The 21,238-nt window shown below is 37.8% G+C and overlaps 1 protein-coding gene across 1 annotated transcript; it reads right to left on the bottom strand.

The window, feature by feature from the left end:
* Positions 1–14,871: 14,871 nt before the first annotated feature.
* On the bottom strand, positions 14,872–19,745 carry LOC140141113 (recQ-mediated genome instability protein 2-like). The gene is made up of 3 exons (XM_072162898.1): positions 19,606–19,745; positions 17,670–17,997; positions 14,872–17,433 (listed from the first exon to the last, which is right to left on the bottom strand). The coding sequence occupies exons 2-3, from the start codon at positions 17,944–17,946 to the stop codon at positions 17,252–17,254; spliced, it is 459 nt and encodes a 152-aa protein (XP_072018999.1). The 5' UTR covers positions 17,947–17,997; positions 19,606–19,745; the 3' UTR covers positions 14,872–17,251.
* Between the last annotated feature and the right edge of the window lie 1,493 nt (positions 19,746–21,238).

Below are 21,238 nucleotides of genomic sequence, written 5' to 3'. Positions count from 1 at the left end.
TGGAAATGTTTTTATATCATTTTGTAAAGTAGCTCATAAGTATGTTTTATGCAACCTAATATTAAAAACCATCCATTTATTATTGGAATCAGTGGCTATAGCATCAAATTAAGGTGATCGGGGGAGTATATTTTGTTTTGGTTTTTACTCGAACTTTTTGTTGCGGCGAAGTAGGCGAAAATATTAGACCATTTTAACCCAAAATGCAGGGGCATAGCCAGTTTTCTTGGTGGGGGGGAAAATTTCAGGCGCACAGTTGACAAAAATATGGCAGTTGCAAAACTGTCTTTTAGAGAGACTGTAGTTGAGCATTTAATGTATTTGAGCTTCTAAAAAATGCTTTATTGGGACGATGTGTGCGGGTAGCATGCAAACATTTTGTATTTTACACTGTTTTCGCCCATGATGAGGATGAAAATGCTTTTATTGTGACAATGCCCATTTTCTTTTCCTTTGCCCTCCAGATGTTATCTTTCATTTTTTGTCAGGGGGAATTTTTCTTTTATCTTTGTCAGGGGGCACTTCCCCCCTGCCCAGTGGCTACACTATTGCTGAAATGGTGTGTTTTGCTATTTGATGAGCAAGTTCGCATGATCGCGAAACGCAAAATTTTGCAATTTTGACCTATTTTGGCCCAAAATACAGTGCTTTTCGATGTGCAATTATTGCTTTTTTTTAAATCCTAGATTCTTAGGGGTATGTCCCCCATGGAAAAATTAGGGGGTGGAAACGTGTACCCCGGTTTTCCAAGCTTCCTCCGCCTACAATTGTAATGCAACATGATTTAGTTGTACATGTATATCAGTGATAATAAATTAATAATCTGTACTGCATGAAACATTATTGTAAAAATTGTCAACACTAAAGAATTAAGAGCAAAGATATTGCAGCTTTTTAGTGATTTAAAGAGCAGACCAGAAGGAACTGACACAAACCTCAAAATTAAGTTATAGACAACAAGACAATTTTTAACACTTCATACTATATATCTTTGACTAATGAATGACTTATCAAAATACATAAAGGACCTGACATGCCTGATCAAATACCCTTATCTGGAATGTACTTTTGTTCCGGTTCCATGGGAACATTTGCGCGCGTAGCGCGAGAAAAAATTTCAGGCTATTTTGTATTTTTTGCGACTAATGTTGCTAAAGTTTTACACCCCCCCCCTGTACGTGCCCAAAAACTTTTTACCCCCCCTGTTCATATACCTAAAACTTTTTTACCCCCCCCCCCTATACAGAACTCCTAAAATTTTATGACCCCCCTACATATTTTCCAGCCCCCCTACCAAAGTATTTATGAACACTCCCTTAGTCGGATGTCCCTCGGCCCATTATGCATCTCTATTAAACAGGTCGGAACAAAATGCGTGGCTATTGAAGAACAAGTGGATTCGGTCTACCATCATGGGGATTTCTGCCATGAAGATATCGGGGCGATGACACTGTGCGGCAATCACAACATTTTGCCTTACTGCTTACTGCTCTCATAACCCTCATGGGTCGTAGGGGCACTGCATGACAGACCACTCCACCAACATCCGCCATATGTCTCGGTTGTGTGCCAAGGTTTGAGTCTGTGAGAAGTTCATCCCAGTCCATTCTGTGATATTGTCCATCCATCTCTTTCTCTGCCGGCCTCTTCTTCCCTTTCCCTGCACTGTTCCCTGTAAGATCGTCTTGGATATGCCACTGGATCTTGTTACATGGCCATACCACTTTAATTTTCCTTTTGTCTCTCCAAATTGGTTGCAGTTTTGTCAGGGCAGCTGTTATCTGTGCAATTCTGGAGAGGATTTCTGGTTTGGAACCTTCTTGGCTGATTATGGCCCCTGCCCCTAGATATTTGAATTTCAAGTATCAAGTTGAAGTTGCTGGCCACTGACTGAGATTGGTGTTTTTATTTCTCCATCATTATTTTTCATCAGCTTTGTCTTCTCTCCACTTATCTCCATACCATATCTGGTTGATGTTGTGTCCAGCCGCTTTACGAGGTCTGCCAGCTCTTCTTCGTTTCCTGCTAATCCATCAATGTCGTCAGCAAACATTAGGTTTGTGATTGTTTGGCCTCCTATGCTGACTGTTCCACAATGATCTTCTAGTGCTTCAGTCATGATTCTTTCCAAGAAGATGTTGAATAAGGTAGGAGATAGCAGACAATCTTGACGTACGCCAACTGACGTGTGGAACCATTCTCCGATTTTGCCTTGTGCAAGTTCTGCGCTTCTGGCTTTACTGTACAGTTGTTGGATTGATTTGATTAGCTTCTGGCCCATGTGTAGATCTTCATTGTGGCACACAGTGCGTTGTGCCATAGGCCGTCAAAGGCCTTCTTGAAATCAATGAACACATGGAAGATGTCTTGCTGGTGTTGGTTGTATTTCTCACCCAGGACACGCAGATTAAATATTTGCTCGGTTGTGCTTCTTCCACTCCTGAAACCGGCTTGCTCCTCAGAGATAATTTCCTCTGCCTGGGGTTTCAGCCTGTACAGTAAGACTTTTAGCATGACCTTACTAGCGTGACTGATTAAACTGATGGTTCTGTACAGTAGTTCTGGCATTGTTGTAGATTGCCTTTCTTGGGGAGCGTGATGATGAGCGACTGAGTCCATGGTGTTGGCCAATCACCAGATTGCCATATCTTATTGCAAAATGACTGTGAGGATGTCAATTGTCATTTCGCCTCCATGCCTGATGAGCTCAGTTGTAATATTGTCTACCCCGGAGCCTTTCCATTCTTAAGTGATTTAATGGCTTTCTCCACCTCTTCCCTCAAGACGGGAAAGTCATCGTTGTTTGATGATGGTTACACTATAGGATCTCCGTTTGTCTGGTGATTGTAAAGGTCTGAGCAATACTCTGTCCACCTCTTTAGTATGGCTTCCTCTTCTGTGAGACAGTTCCCCTCTTTGTCTTGGATGGTGTTGACTCGTGGCTGTCTAGGTTTTGTGAGGTCATTGACAATCTTAAAAGCTCTTCTGCTATTGTTTTTCTTCAGGCTTTCTTCCAGTTCAGAACATTGTTTCTTCATCCAATGATCCTTTATTCATACTTTTCCTGATCTGCTTGCTGACTCCCTTGTACCTTTGGCACCTGCTGGTGTATTCTTACCTTTCTTTAGCTTTATCCTTTTGTCACACATGTCCAATATGTCCTCAGTAACCCATGGTTGTGTTTTCCTGCGATGTTTCCCAAGTGTCTCCATTGCTGCCTCAATCATGATTTCATTAAATTTTGATGTCAGCATTTCGGCACTGTCATTGTCGTTGAGCATCAACAAGGGAGCAAATTTCCCACCCACTGTTGCTTTGAAGGAATCAGAGATGTTGGGGTCCTTCAGTCTGTCCAAGTTGAACTTGATCCTGGTACTCTTGCTCTTTTTGGTAGTCTTTAACCGGACTCGGAAGTTCAATATCGCCATGTCATGGTCACTCCCAACGTCTGCACCTGGGTAGGTTCTTGTTGTCTTTTTGTTGATTCCTGACTGAAACCGCATCTGCACCAGATAATCGATCTGATTATGGTATCGTCCATTTGGTGCATGCCAGGTCCAGCGGCGAGATGGCTTGTGTTTTCCAAGAGTATTGCCAAGCACCACGTTGTTGAGTCTTGTAAATTCCAACAGATAGCCCTCTTTCATTGGTTTCAATATTACAAGAGGGGCCACAGACTTCATCCCAGTCTTTCAGTGCATCCTCGCCGACTTTTGCATTCCAGTCCTCCTGGTTGATCAAAATGCAGTTGGGTGTAGAAGGTGTCCACCTGTTCATCATCATAGTTTGACGTTGGCATATATACCTGGATTGTTGTGATGTTAAATGGGGCTGCTTGCAGCCGAATGGTAATGATCCAGTGCTAGAAACTGGGCAGCATCCCAAAACAGCATTCTTGATGCTCTTGTTGACAAGAAATCCCACTCCATTGGCATGTTTGTCAAGCTCTCCACTATAGTACAACACATGACCTTCCTCTGTTTGATGTTCTCCGAAGTTCTTCCATCTCATCTTGCACAATCCCACAATGTGCCAAGTGTATCTCTTCAGTTCATGTGTTAGCTGATATGGAGTGTCCCTGTTTGGGCGAGTGTTCTAACATTCCATGTGGCTAATGAGATCAAATCTCTACCATCTTCTGTGAGGAGTTTGCACCAGTATCGCATTTTTCCACGTCTGTCCTGGTGCAAGGCAGATCGCGCGGTCCTTGTCGGTCGACGACCGATCCAGTGTGTCGTTTGTTATCGGTGTGTCCATCATACAGTGTGTCTTGGGCAGTTAAGGCCTAGCGGAGCCGGTCCCTCTCCAGGCTTATTACTCAATTTACTAGAAGCTGAGGCTTGATGGTAATGCTGGTATTTAGTTTTATATGTTAGAAAAATAATTATCAAGCACGAATCACGTGGTTTTATTTTAAACAAACTCACATTGGCCATAAAAATGAATAAAAACAGCCGTCTCTCAACACGCGATATTCCAAATTCCCGGGCACTGTCCAGTGCAATGACGTCATAGTAATACAATGAAGGCTGACGACACTTGAGCACAACAACCATAAACGTCATTGCACTAGAAAATTTCGGCGCGGGAATATTGAGAGCCGGTTGTTTTTATGGTCAATATGAGTTTGTTTTAAATAAAACCATGTGATTCGTGCTTGATAATTATTTTTCTAACATACATGACATATAGAGATATGCTGTGTAACCCCCTGGACACTACTGGTCATCTAACAGCATTTCTGATTGGTTGATAATTTGAAATGCTCAATTATGACTAGACTTTAAACTTTTCTTTTTATGGTCAAACTTGCAAACTTGCATTTGCAGACGATCTTATTAATACCCTCCTTGATTGGTTCAAAATTGGATTCATTTTGGCCAATCGGCAGGTAGTTCTCATGGGGTTAAGCTCCAAAGTCACAAGGTTTACTTCTTTTTTTAAATTATTTTGCAACATACAAATCAAATAAATTCTAAATATAATCAGTAAAACTACAAACAGGCAAAACATTTGGCTTATTTGATCTATAAAACTTCAAATATGAAAAAATCTCAGATTTTAGGTTGGAAAAGGGTAACAGACACTTCTTTTTGGGGCGCCCTCTACGGAGGGGGCCCATATATAGGCATGCTTCTAATTTCACTCTTGCTAGATTTACTCCGCAATTGTTTTGCTAAAATTATGCCCAACTCAGAAATAAAACCACAACTTGCTTGGATTTTATTTTATTATTGTTTTCTGATATGCACGGGATAAAATGTTGAGCGTATATTCTTTGTTTAAAATACAAAATTAATGGACTTATAAAAACACCTAATAAAACCAGACCTTTGACCTTTGTATGGCTTAACCAGTTTACCGCCTCTTAGAACCCGATAGACGGTGACCAACACTATGGACTACAATAGCCTAATCTCAATGGCATAGTCCAAAAACCTCAAATAAACAATCATAGTGCAAAATTTGACCTAATTTGCAGAGTATGAGTTTTGTACCCAAAGTTTACCGTGTGTCTTACAACCCGATAGACGGTGACATTTGACCATACACTAGGATCCACAACATGCTCATCTATCATGGGAACAGTTCTTATAATACATATTTTGTACATTCATCCTTTGAAGATTTGGGTACACAAACTCAACTCTTCAACTTGAGGTCAAATTTTGCACTATGATTATGTAATTGAGGTTATTGGACTATGCTATTGGGATGAGACTCTTGTGGTCCATAGTGATAAGATCAATTAACGAGGCCTCTTAAACTTTGTTTGCTAATTACCATCTATATAGCGGTTATTGCCAAAGTTGCAATATGGTGGCACATTTGGGCAGCAAACTGTATGCAAACAACACGGCATACTAATTATACATGTTCTACATTGTTATATTTTAAAACACTGAAGACCAAAATTGACGTAAATGCCATCGGAACTGCATATGTCGAGGGTTGACAAACAGAAGGCCTTAACTCACTTTGGGCCATTTTGAGATTTCGGTACCAAAATAATCTGTAATACCCACAGATTCTTAAAATACGCTGCAGCATGGTAGGCATCTTATCAAGATCAAGATAGTGATAGTGACATAACAATTAACATGCTTATCTTACCAAGGTCTTATCTATCTGCATGGTGTAATTGAATTGTGTATTTGTTTTAAGGATGAAACAACTGGCTCCTTTTGCATGGAAATTAGAACAAATTACTATACAAGCTGTATCAAGAAGTTTGGTACCCAGCAGTTTTGATAGTAATTGAAAAGCCTGGTTCTTCCAAATGCAATATCGGGTCCCCCTTAAAATGATCAGACCATAAATCTTTTGTGACTGTTTATGACATTAATCAACAAATTATGCGGATCCTAGATGTGTCGAGGATGTTACGTTTATGAACAAAACGTTACGTTTGTATTTTCAACATTGTTAATCATTGCTACGTGTATGTTAACAAATGAAAGTTCTGTAATTTTTTAAATTCTTCAATGCTAAGTATTCTTTTGGATATCATCAAATTGTAAATTTCTAGTCAGATTTTCAGTGTGTTAACAACTATGTATCAAAGACGTTACGTTCATGTACAAAACATTAACGTTCTTATCTTGTAAACATTGTATACCCATATAGCTACTTTTATGAAGAATGAATGTTCTGTAATTGTTTTTATCCTTCATCTCTATTAGATTTTCAGTGTATTAGCAAGTAGATGATGTACAGGCTGAGTCAAAAAGAAGTAAACTCATGTTTGACGGGCTGTAACTAGAGATCTGTAAAGAATCTGCTAAAAATGAAAATATCATTGGAAAGAGCAAATTCGACACGTCTAAATAAAAAACGAATTGTTGCAATTGCTCACAGCAAACTAAAGTTAAGCAGTTCACATCAAAGCCAACCAACCATCTCTCAACAAAGACGGGGGCCGGTTCAAACTCTCAGGAGTCTACGAGTCTGTTATCAGGTCAAAGGTCAAAAGATCACGACCTGATACAGTCACTCACTCGCTGATGAAAGATGGAGTACCATCTGAAAATTCCGAGGTAGGAATTAATTCCTTGTGTTTGGATCAAAAGTTTAAATCAAAATCATGATTTATACCAACACAGATGAACTTTCATGAACGTAAAGTTATACTCATTTGAATACAACCACCCATTTTTGTAGCTGCACACGGTTTCATTTTCCAAGTACCTATTATATTGATTGGTAAGGTGCGATATTCCAATACAAATAAAGTTACGTGGCAGGTGTGGTTTCGATCAATAATTCCTACGTGTTAAAGTGTTGTTCTCTTCAATATGAATTTTACCTCATTGCACTATATTCTAATGAAACGGGCCACATGGCAACATGGCACCACAATTTACCGCACGGAAGTACACGTTTCTGTCGACGAAGTATCATGATACTAAGAGTCTCACTGAAGTTCAGTGTCTTTTTCGTCTCAAATTTCCCACAGCTAATCGGATTCCATGTAAGTATAATAAGAATGTGAACAAGCTCAATGTGCATGGAACAGACAACCGGAAGCTTCAGGCAATTGAACCACGAACTGCTACATCTCAAGTGAACATTGCTAGAGTTAGACATGCGTTACAGCAAGACCCACAGATCAGCTCAAGACGCAATCCTTTACCTAACATTCCCCAATCAAGCTTCTGCCGGATCGTTCGCAAAGACTTAAATCGGTATCCCTGCAAACTACATTACCATCATGGACTTCATCCTGGGTTTATATGCATTGTTTGTTAAAATAGTTTTTAAAAGTGAAAGTTGTCATTTCAACAAATAATCCTGTTAGTACTTTGTTGATTCGTCAAAATTGAAACGGGTGAAAATCAATCAGCCGTGTGCAGCTACAAAAATGGGTGGTTGTATTCAAATGTGTGTAACTTTAGTTTGTTGTGCGCAATTGCAACAAATCTTTTTTTCATTTAGACGTGTAGAGTTTGCTCTTTTCAATGATATTTTTTATTTATAGCAGATTCCTTACAGATCTCTAGTTACAGCCCCTCAAACATGAGTTTACTTCTTTTTGACTCAACCTGTATATATATGTATCACAGACGTTATACTTTCATAAAAACTTTTCTTTTGGTCAACATATGGGTAGATAACCCCAATATTTTGCCAGGGGAGCTTACTTATTTGTGTCTTCTATACTATCCATCATATACCCCCCTTCATAACGAAATTCAACAATATTCAATATCCAAAGCAATATCATCACTACAATATGCCCCAAAAACATAACTCCCCCACCCCACATAATCGCGAATTGACACGACAGCTTCATTCCAATTCAATTTATTTCATCCAGAACGGTCCTGTGATACACCTTCCCCAATCAAACACATTTCTCTTGCATTTGATCATCTTCTACTCTTCCCTAGAAAAATCATTATAATACCAAATCTAAACACCATGCCATAGAATTCACCATATCACGTCCAAGCTCACATTGGGCGCCCCGTTCCTTTTTTAAAGGAATTTTTATTTAGGCCTTAAGCTGCAATTTCCTGACGGTACTGATGATTCCATCAGTTTCATATCTTACAAAAATAATACAGATTTTACACAAAAGCTGTCTAGACAGCTTTCACACATACATCGCTTACATTTTGTATTTCAACAATTTTACAATCCCTTGATCCAATTTTGGTAGTTTTTTTCTTCGCTATTTTTTGATTTCTGCAATCTAGAGTCAATTTACGTACATATGAGCTAGACAAAAATGGAACACCAATGTTTTTGCTTGCTAGTGACTCTAAACAATCTTCTGAACAACATTATCCAAAAAGGACAAAAAAGGACAAAGGGGAAAAATGATAATTTGCATCTATTCAAAATGGGTGTAGAAGATTCCCCAATTATAATTTTAATTGTGAAAATATTTGAAGTTCAATCACATGTTGTACCAAAGAGGCCAGGCTTATTTCACTTAAAAAAAAGGACAAAAAAGGACAAAGGGGAAAAATTATAATTTGCATCTATTCAAAATGGGTGTAGAAGATTCCCCAATTATAATTTTAATTGTGAAAATATTTGAAGTTCAATCACATGTTGTACCAAAGAGGCCAGGCTTATTTTACTTAATTGGAAAATTATTCATAACATTTATATCCTACAAAAGATTTATTTATGTATTAAAATGGGGAAATAAGGTACACATTTGTGCAATTCTTGTAATGCTGTTGATCATCCATAGCACTTCTTTTTTCATTGTATTAAGTTGATTCCTATTAGGGAATTTGCTAACAAGATTATTGCACAAAGGCTAGGTAAGAACTTTAGGCTTTCTGTTGAAAATGTTTTATTTAATTATCATAATGACATTATCAGTGTCCATTCAAAATATATCAATTGTGTTTGTGTTGGCAAAATCTGCATTGGCAAATTCAGATACGGAGGTCATCCTTGTCTTCTGTTCCTCTCTAAGCAGGAACTCCGTTACTCCGTATGAGGGGTTTGATCTGCGATAAGCTGAGCTAGTTGATCGTAAATCCACAGTTACGTTGTAAAGAGGGCTGAAACAACAACACTTTTGTAAAACGTACATAACTCATCAACAACAATAAATCAAGCAAGTTTTCAAAGTATATCATTTGTAGAATGAACTTTTGCATAACATCAAAGTTTTATTTTTCAATAATATATTGATTTGATAATTAAAATCATTTTTTTTTTGGCTGCTTCGACCAACAATACATTGTGTAACCTTAAACAGTATCTCAGTGTAGCTGATATTAAAATTTCCGGATGTTTTTGTTCATTTATCTAATGTTTTCTAAGATAAATCTTTTATTACAGACAGACAATCTCCTTTTCCCAAATGTAAATAGCGCATTAGACAGCTGGCCTAGAATTGAAAGGAAGAGATTACAATTCCTGTCTGCTATGTCGTAACAAGAATTCTGTAAGGAATACTTGTTGCAGACTGTATGTTGTTTTGAAGCAATGGATGCAGACATTAATGAAAGTAAATAATTTTTGCTATCCTTCTTTGCATCCCTTTAATAATAGAATGTATAGCTTTGTAGTATGCTAATTTACACTGTAACAGGGTATAACAGTCATTTACTGTTCATTATTTACAAGGTCACCAGCAAGCAAGATATTTCGCACATCTATTTTGATATTTAAGACAGACCATTTGATGGTCAGTGGCAGTGCTAGGAAATTTGGGGGAACAAAGCAAATTTCGAGGGGGGGGGGCACAAAGCAAATTTTGGGGAGGCACAATCAACAAATTAACAAATTTTATGTGAAATTGCCGCAAAAGTTGAAAGTTTCGTGATGGGAGCAAAAGGTGGGGAAAGAGTTCTGGATGGGGCATTTGCCCCCCCCACATGCCACCGCCGCTAGGTGTGGTGAAATGTAAAATGAATGATTCAGTTAAAAAGTATACCCTGAGTCAAGTCAAAATCAAAATAATTGTATATGCTCATCAGGATTATCAATAAAACATAACAATACATGTGTATATTCCACAATTCTTTGATATTCTTTTGTACAAATGCAAGTTTTGATGGTACTTTACATACATATAATTATGTATTTCAATTACAGTTTCAGAAATCAAATAAAAATTTTTGCTTGACGAAATAGTAAATTTTAACTTACTAATAATAATATTTCATCCATCTCATCAGAGTATTTCATCAGATCTGAACATTTGATCTACTTTCCTAGAAAACTGACTTCCGGTTGTATTTCTCTAGTAACTTTTAATTTTAATTCATCTGTCACTTCATTTTGTAACAAGAGCACCAATGGTGCTGTAGCTCAATTGTTTCTGGATATTGGAACTAATATATAATTATGTTATTGGCATCACGGTATTGTAGGTGCATAATATCACAACTTATTGTCGGTTACCATGTATCGAATCATAAGGCAAAATACAATTAAATGTGTGCTTGTCCACAAAAACCTCTCCAGGAGGTATTGTTGGTTGGTTGGATTACTCATTTAAAAGTTACAGCCAAAAAAAAGGGATCAAAATTAGCTTACTACATATGACTGTATCACTTTTTATGTGATTTAAGGGATCTGGAATGAGCGTTTCGACAGTATTTTTTGTGGGACATGAGAGCACATCAGACATATCGAATTGCATTCTGAATACGAAGAATGTCTTTCTGATATCAAACAATTTTCAATTTTTGAAATTCACGATATACCGTAATACAAATTTTACGACAAATTATTAAAATTGGATATTTTTCACATTTTTGATATATAACAGTCCTCAAAATAAATTTTATAAATCTAATGATATATTCTTAAAGTGTATGTAGCTGGGAGGAAAAGCTGACGATCGATTGAAAATTTTGACCTTTCATATTGAAGATATGGAATTTTTTCCCAAAAAGACCTTTTTTTTTTTGGTGTTTTGGGAAAAAAAATCCATATCTTCAATACGAAAGGTCAAAATTTTCAATTGATCGTCGGCTTTTCATCCCACCTACATACACTTTAAGCATAAATCATCAGATTTATAAAGTTTACTTCGAGTACTGTTAAATATTAAAAATATCAATTTTTAATAATTTGCCATAAAATGTGTATTACATTGCGAATTTCAAAAAATCACAATTATTTGATATCAGAAGGACATTCTTCGATATTCAGAATGCAATTCGATATGTCTGATGTTCTCTAATGTCCCACAATAAATACTGTCCAAACGTTCATACCCCATCCCTTATTAAAACAGTTTAGAAATTTGAAGAAACTGTTTAAAGATGTTTTTGTATTATAGCACAATGTCTAAAAAGAAATAAAAAAGAGGAAAAGCAACAACTTTTTTGCAATTCCAAAAGTAGAGTTGGTATTCTTTTGTACAATAACAAACTTTTTCCGGATTTTCAAAATAAGGGTTGGTCCGTGGAGGACAAGCAAACAATTTGTTGTGCTTAATTACCAATTGTGTTAGTATTTCCTCAACAATGTTTAGATAATATACACTGCATGTGCCTTTAATATTGTGTTTACAAAGTTGTGATTGGAATAGGGTGCACCAGAAAAGTTCCTGGATGCACACATCACATTATAATATATATGTTAATATCTGTTCCAGCTTCGATGACACCTCTGTCACATTCAAAGAGGTATTAGAGTGGTTTGATGAGACAGGTGCCCTGTTCAATTTCTAGCAAATCAAGGCTGTTGATTGCAGATCTATTTTCCCCATTGCATTCATGCACACAAATCTCCTCTGACATACAGTGAGTGCATCATCAAATCCGTAGCACAGTGTCAACACCCTGTATTATAAATTTTTTTTTTCCACACAGGTCCATACTCCATTGAAATCAATATTCTTTTATTGACACAGATAAAGAAAGTTTACATATGCATTGTGTTATAGGACTTGCACCTGGAACTTAACTGAATGGGCTAAACGTGTTCCTTTATACCTATAAAGTATAATTGTAATTCTCAAAATTAAATATATCACAATTTTTACTTTGGATTTCAAAATCTTTACTTATAAAATGCAGTAAAAGATATCCACAGCAAGCTGCAAGGCCCCGCTAATTAGTGTATTGCTTTTCAAGTTAGTGTACTGGAAACAAAACCCTGGTTTTACCTGAAAACAAATCGTTTTTTCTTGTAATAGAAACATCATATGGGGTACTAGAGCATGCACAAATCGTAATAATGTGTAGAAAATAGAAACTCTGTGGTATCTCATATGATAGTCATGGTATGCTTAGCCTGAGTCGCTCGGCCTATCTTGAACAAAATCGCCATGCGTAGCTGTTGAAAAACGAGAGGATTCGCTGTACTATCACAGCAATTTTTGACACAAAGATATAGGGTTGATGACGATGTGCGTAGTCTATTGAGCCCTTTACCCCTCTGGCATTTGTCTGTATTGTATATGTTTGTGCTTGTATCATTATTGTACTGTTTTATTTGCAACAAATGAAATGATTTGAATAAAAGTCCGTTTTCGGCCATGAAATACAAAAAAAAAGAGTGGAATTTATCCAGCGTGACGTCACAAGGTGTTACCATAGCTGGAACATATAATAATGAGGTAATGAATTTACAGATAAAGTACATGTTATTACATGTAGTGTGTTATCAAGTTTATATGATGTTAAAGGGGCATTTCGTGATCCACAGCCTCATCCCCCCGCTTTTCCCAAAAAAAGTTGAGATTTTTACACCAGTGGATACCTCTGGCTACATAATGTTTATGTACCAAATATTTCTTGCAGATTAATTGTTTAGCAAAAATATCGCTAATTTGAATTTCGTTCTGGTGCACCAGAACGAAATTACAACACATTGTCTATGGAGCAGTGTAATACACATAATCATGCATAACTCGCAAACGCAAAATCGGAATCAACTGAAATTTTGGAAATAAGCTTTTTCGTGGATATCTACTGAAAATGTCATAAAAAGAGGATGCTAGGATCACGTAAATCCTCCTTTAAGTGCAGTTTTTTTATGAGAATATGAAATAATTACACGGTTCATAATTAAGGTTTATAATAACCAAGTTTTGTAAGTTCAAAGAATACAATTGTCAAGTCATTAATTGATTAACATGACATAAACTATAGAGCAGAAGAGGCAATTTCACAAAAGGTCATTAGTTCAAATCTGCCTCCAAATGGCCTTGTCCATTTTCCATCGGTCAAAGTGAAACAGGATGGCAGGAAAGCTTCATATTTCCCCTAACCCATGTATACTTCACAGAATATACTGAGTCAACATTATGCATAAATGATAAAGGGAAACATTTTAAGTTTACCTTTCCACCTTGACAACTAGTACTCCTGATACATACACCCCTGGTATGTGTTGCTATTATAAACACACATACATGTACAGGGTGATTCTGAAAGATTGGTATCGGAGCTAGTATGGGTTCCTTTGCTTACTTACGAGAATAAATAAACATCTACCAAAAAGTAATTACCCCCCCTATATTATTATGAGATAATAACTCAAAATCTATGCATCAAAATTTAAACCTGAAATCGCAAACTTAAGTTTTGTTTTGCAAAATTTGATGCCTCGTTTGTCTTAATAGCCCAAAATTTGTTGCCATTATGGTGACCCTTTGAATGAAAAAGACCACTATTCAAAAAATTTTGAGCTATCCAGACAAATGAAAGAAAGCAAAGGAACCCAAACTAGCTCTGACATACTGTGCTGTTGGATCAGAATAGGAAAGACAGCATTTCCCATGGATAGAGAGGGAACGGCAGATAACAGTGATGATAAATGAAAAGAGTCTACTAAAGTAGATTAGCTGGCACCAATCTTTCAGAAACAGTTAACACCATGTACATGTTAATTTCACTGTCCCACTTCTTATGGGATAAATTAGAGAATGTGCATACCTCCGAGACCAACCTTAGCTTGGGATCATATTGGTTCCCTTCATTATAGGCGCCGCATTCAAACTGGTTTGATCTTAAGTCTTGGGACATCAACAATTGATGCTTAGTTAATCCCTAAAATATGTAAAATATCAATTAATTGACTACTGTTAAGCCATAATATGTAAATTGCTCCACAGCGATGCCCTCGATTCTTCTTGAATTTCCACTTTTTGCAGGATTGTAATGCACAATGGTGTACTAAAATACCATGTGAAAGACTAAGCCTGAAGTTCTTTAATTACTTACAGTAAAATTTAAGAGTTAAATATTAAACGGGGGATCTCTGGTTTTATTAGCCAATTCCCACATACATGTAGAGCTAAGTGGTTTTCTTTCATTTATGTCATAATTTCAGCTTAAAATGATCAGAAAACCTTCTTGACAGTTGTTACTAATATTATGTAATAATATTTAGTAAAGAATAACAAAATTAAAATTTGACAGAAATCATATATAACTGTGCACACCTTTAGATGACATCAAGCCGGTTATCTAATACAATTTGACCATTTAGCCTCGCTCAGTAGTCAGTAGATATTAAGGTTTTTCCGTCTTCAGCTGATTTGACTTGACTAAGCGCCTGTTTTCAACGCGTGTGTACAATCCCTTTTTGTTGTCATATGTGTAAATGGACGCTGATCCGGCATCAGATCGCTCTTGTACACTAGCAAGTTGGTACGCACCAAAATATGCATGTGCACTATTTACTACATATGGTGTAACAGAAAAAATACATTTTAAACCCATTTTAGTCAATTTACATGAAAACAAAGTCCGGTACACCCCAATTTTTTCCCCGAGATTTTACAGAGCTTTTTCTTTTTAATAACACTTATAACATATATAAAATTAACAAAATTTTGTCAATACAATGTTTTTCTACAATGCAAAAGGTGGTCCGTTTTGGGCAAATTGCTGATTTTGCCATTGAAGTCTACAGAGATTTTTGGAAATGTACATACATACATACATAAAGTTATTTATAAAGCGCCTTTAAAATTTATCAAAGCGCTGAACAAGGAGAGAAAGGATGGGGAAAAAAAAGAAAGAAACACAGCGGAACAAGAAAGAAGCTAACTGAAAAGGTGAGTTTTCAGTTTCTTCCTGAAAACTGGAATTGATGGAGACTCCCTGATGGCTTTAGGGAGTTTGTTCCATTCCCTCGGGCCAGAGACAGAGAAGGTATTTAAACCAGATCCTCTATGTGCCCTAGGCTGACTAAGCAGAGTCTTATCGGAAGAAGATCTCAATTCTCTTCCGGGAGCATAGGCTGAAAGAAGCTCACAAAGATAATTGGGGGCACGGCCCTGAGAGCACTTGAAATGTACACCTCTTTTTAAATGGCTGTAGCTCAAAAGTGAGGTCTGGCACCCCCTGTTGTTTTTCCTGATTTATTATCTACACATAAATGTACAAAATATGTTAATTTAAAGGAATTTGGTTGATACGTTTTGTTACGACGGGAAACCTTAATAACAAGTATTGAAGCAGCATCAAAGGTTGATACCAAGATCAAAACAATTAATTTGGATGCAGTGCAACACTCGGATTCAGAGAAGAACGGCAGTCCCTTGCTCAGATCATGAGCGCCCTGTTAATGAGTGACATACGCAGAGCTTTGTTTGCGCAGACTAACATTTTGACACGTAATCGACCAATCAGATTACTGCGTATGTTGTTACGATTTTATCAGCCAATCAGAACCCCACTTCTGTGTTTACGCTGTGCATGCTCTCAAAATGTAAACAACTGCCATTCTATCTTCTCTGGCAGAAACTGTAAGCTACCGTAAAACCTTGATAGTTAGCATATGTGCTTTAATACTATCGAGCACTTTTGAAAACATGAAATTGCACCAAAGTCTGGCACTGACTGCTAATGGGGTTGAGACACACATTTGCAGGTTTACTTGTTCGTATATAACTATGTGTATCAATGATTTGTTCAAACCCTTTACACTTTTGTGTGTGGGGCTCTTCATGTTTGCATGTTTTAAAGCGCTCGATAGTAATTAAACACATATGCTAACAATCAAGTTTTTATGGTATGTGACTTCTATCTGACATTTAGCCTGTGTCACTTGTCTGTGACAACAAGTACGTGTATAATATACATCTGTTCTCAAAATGGATTACTTTCGTGGAACAGACATAATAAAACTGGCAATTCTATTTACAACACTTGTGTCAAGGAAGTAATTTCTTTCAAAACCAGTAGCGTAACCAGGATTTTAGTGTGAGGAGGAAAAGCCAAATTTTCATCCCCATTTGTCTATTTTTTGTCCCATTTTTAGTCATTTTAAAGACAATTTACTTTTTGCCATCCCCATTTTTCCTTGAAAAATTTATGTGGGGGCAGTTTGCCACCCCTCGGGTCCCCCTGGCTATGCCCCATTTAAAAGACTTTCAAACATTTTGCTTGGGTCTCCATACTAAATCTTGTTACTCTCAGTCTCATTGCTACCTTTCTGTTTCCTCCTCTGATAAAATGTCAGTTGTTTGCGATAGTGCAATACTTCCAAGTTCCAACATCTAGAGTGTTTAATGAGGGAGTCTCTGTATCACAGCTTGCTAGTTTCACATTCCCATAGCTACCTTATTGTTCCCAGCTCTGATTGTCTGAGTTACTTGTGATAATGTAACACTTCTAGCAACCAGTGTCTTTCATGTGGGCCAGTCTCTGTACCACACCTTGTTTTTTTCACATTCAAATAGCTACCTTATTGTTCCTTGCTCTGATTGCCTGTGTTGCTTGTGATATAAATGTAACACTTCTAACAACCATGCAGTGTGTCTCATGAGGACAGTCTCTGTATCACAGCTTGCTAGTTTCACATTCGGTAGCTACCTTATTGTTCCCTGCTCTGATATTCTGAGTTGCTTGTGATAATGTAAAACTTCCAACATCCAGTGTGTCTCATGTGGGGCAGTCTCTGTATCAAGGCATGTTATTTTCACTGCCTTAATTACTTGGTGGTTGCAGCCTTCAGACAGTTGCAGAGAGCCAACAACCATTACATAACTACCTGTAAGAATAAAAATAAGACCAACACGTTTTATGATTATATTGTTATTAAGGTACATATTTTGGACCCCCTGAATTTTGGACCCCTCCCCCTTCTGAACAATATAACCATCGCAACCAGGATCAGCTCCCCAAGTAATGTACAGGTAAACCATTAGTTCCTTATCCACCAAGCTAGCTCAATTATTTTCACAAGCACATTTTCTAACGTCACCTGGGCTAAACTCAGGACCTTACCTTTCTGTACAAGCATTTGATCTCTTGGTAATTTCTTTATCCTTCTCACATCTTCAGCAATGACTTCCACAACTCCTGTTCCATCGTCAATCATCACATGATCCATTGCCATGTCAACCTCTACCACAATGCCTTGCACCCACACCATTACAATGGTGATATTGTTCTGTGTTCCTGGAATCTGCCAGTACCACCCATCAGGGTCATAGTACTTTATGTCCGCAAGATGACAGGCAAAAAGCTTTCTCGCCGGTTGGTTCAGTTTTGATGGAGGCATCTCATTTTATGTCTGATATCCTTTATTAGACTGGCAAACTGTTAGCTTATTCTGAAAAAGTACAAACCAGAGTTAGTATTTAATATTTTATGACAAATTTTATTTCACGACAGGAGCAAGCGATGCCCATATCTGAGTTCACAAGTTATGTGTAGGTAGCGTTGGCTGTAGAGCAATACTGGATACCGCCGATACCTTTTAAGAAAGCCAAAACTGAAAACCATTTTGTCTTGGCACTTTCGTAGCGAAGTTACATCTTGTCAAAGGTTGACTTTCATCAAAAATATTCAGCCAACTTTTAATGCATCAATTAAAAAACAAATCAGCATATAGTCTCATGATAGAGCAGCTTTTCTATGTGGAACTGCTATCAAATTCCCTCGAAACTTCCATGTGTGATTATCTCAACACAAAAATAAATCATATATTTGTAAAGTGAAGTATAGGTGACCCTGGCCATCCGGGTACTTATTTTACGTGACGCTACAGTGCCTACACTTACGCTTTTCAACCCACAATAGATCGTGGAGCAGAGCGACTAGTTGAAGACTTGTAGCAGAGCTGATTCAATTTGTTTACATTTTGTTTTGACCTCGAATCGAGCTATTTTCTGGGCCGATTTCGGTAAAATAAAGGTTAAATATTTGGCGAAAATTGCATTTTATGTGAAGCTGAACACATGAACATGTAGAGGAGAGTCTTTATTTTTGTTGTTGGCTGGAGGCCCATGTCGAGAAGTTATAGAATGGTAGTATTTTGGCCGAAAAGGGACAAACCACAGAAAACTACACATTTGACTTCTGAATCAGATTTGTTGTCAACGGAGGTCAACGGCTTGTGACGTCACCTCCGGGGTCACCTGTCCTATAGACAACATATTTATGCACGTTTTCTATCAATCCTTGAAAAATCTGTTTGTTTAATTTTCTATGTAAAACATGTATTGTGTTTGGGCCCCGGTTTGGGCCAATTTTGCTGTCTAGCAAATGTGTTAACTGCATGAGGTTTGCCTTGCTTTCATACCTAAAATGTAGGTATGCTAGATGAATTCAAATTTGCCATCAAACTGCATCATTTTATATATCAAATTAAAGCCCTTGAGTAAAGAAAGCCAAAACTGAAAACCTTTTTGTCATAGCACTTTCCATAGCAAAGTTACATCTTGTCAAAGATTGACTTTCATCAAAAAAGATTCTGCTAGCCAAATTCCCCAAAACAGCATTTCGGGGGTGTTTCTAGATCTTAGTCTCATTATGATTTGGATAGCAGTTCCATTAAAAAAAGCTGCTATCATAATGAGACTTAAGATCTAGAAACACCCCCGAAATGCCGTTTTGGGGAATTTTGCTAGCTGAAACTTTTTGATGAAAGTCAATCTTTGACAAGATGTAACTTTGCTACGGAAAGTGCTATGAAAAAATGGTTTTCAGTTTTGGCTTTGTTTACTCAAGGGCTTTAATTTGATATATGAAATGATGCAGTTTGATGGCAAATTTGAATTCACCTAGCATACCTATAGTGTGGGTATGTGTGGGTGCTTGACCAGGCATACATTTTTTTAATTATTCCAGACTCAAGCCTCAAATTTTAATTTTTGTGAGCACCCATTTTCATACCACACAGCCAGACACAGACTCATGATTTACAATAAACACTTACGATAAGCTTATGTTCCTGTGTGGTGAAAATTGTAAGCTGGTTTCAATATTTAACCTCGACTATTAAAATGAGAAAATTATCCGCTGCAAATTTCGCTTCCAAAAATTGATTTTCGTGGTTGTTTCGTTTGCGCAAGCGTAACAACCGCTCGCCACCCAAATCTATCTTATAGAAAGCCCGACATATTACATGGAATCATGGGTAAATACTTCATTCACCACTAGGCCTCCCCCCGGTGCAATAATACTCAATTATTCACCATTATCAGCCTGGGGCTGTCAACTCTCACGCATTGGCCGTGAGTCTCACGCATTGGGTCACTTTCTCACGGTCTCACGCCAAGGTAATATAATCTCACGCCTAGTTAGGCCTAGTAGGCCTAAATCTCACGCCAAAAGCTGGAAAATGAGTAAAATCCCCGGTGGGTTCAGTCTTCACTGACAATGTGTACGCATGATGGTTCCAATTAGGGGTACTTTTCAAGAAATGTCCGCGGAATTTTCGAGGACAAAATTGTTCGCGATTGTCCAAATTACGGGTGTTTTGGAGCAAAATTGTCCTTGAAATGGAAAATAGGGTGTATTTCTAGGACTTTCGTCCGCGTTTTACCACTACAGTTTTCGTTATTGTCCTCATTTCCCCGTGAAATAGGGGGAAATTCAAAAGCGTCCTTGAAATGGTAAAAATAGGGGTATTTATTTCGGAAAAATGTCCTTGATTCCTCGTAATAAGGGGGTGAAATGAAAATGCGTCCTCAAAATGATAAAAATAGGGGAGGTATTTGGGGGCAAATTTTCCTTGATTTCGCGCAAAATAGGGGGTAAAATTGCTGCAAATGTCCTTGATTCCCCGTGAAATAGGGGTCATTTTCAAATCCTGGAACGGTCATACGTCCTACCTTTAAATACAAACTGAACCTACCGGGGTAAAATCCTCACGCATCATCAAAATAATTTGTTGGCTAACCGCTTTTCAGATTCTCGAGTGCCGTGCAGGGCTGTCAACTCTCACGCATTGGCCGTGAGTCTCACGCATTGGGTCACTTTCTCACGGTCTCACGCCAAGGTAGTAGGCCTATAATCTCACGCCAAGGTATTAAAGCTCACGAAAAGCTGGAAAATGAGTAAAATCTCACGCATCGTCATGAATAATTTGTTGCTCATACCCCCCCACCCCGCTGTTCTCATTCTCGAGCGCCGTGGCTCAAAATAATCATGGTACAAAATGAACATTGGAGTCGCCAAAACCCCCGGTACGTCTCTGTCTCACGCCAAGCAATTCCAAAAAGTTGACAGCCCTGGTGCCGTGGCTCAAATAATCTCGGGTCAAAATCAACATTGTAGTCGGCAAATTCCGGTACGCCTCTGTCTCACGTAAAGCAGTTCCACTGTGACAGCCCTGCCATTATGCAAATTATATTATTGTTATATAGGCCCTACATGTATTATAATTATTATCTTCAACTGTAATCACACTATAGCCTATATCCCAATCCAACCAAGCATTTACAGGGTAGGCATACCGGTAGGGGAAGGTGGAGGCAAAACGGACCCCCGGGGCAAAACGGACCCATAGGGAAAAATAGGCCTTGGCAAGTAGGGGAGAGCGGGGAGTGTTCGCCCTAGGGGCAGGT

The sequence above is a fragment of the Amphiura filiformis genome, chromosome 19, assembly GCF_039555335.1.
Source record: "Amphiura filiformis chromosome 19, Afil_fr2py, whole genome shotgun sequence".
NCBI lineage: Eukaryota > Metazoa > Echinodermata > Ophiuroidea > Amphilepidida > Amphiuridae > Amphiura > Amphiura filiformis.
The sequence above is the reverse complement of the archived record's forward strand: the minus strand, read 5'-3'. Positions and strand labels throughout refer to the sequence as shown.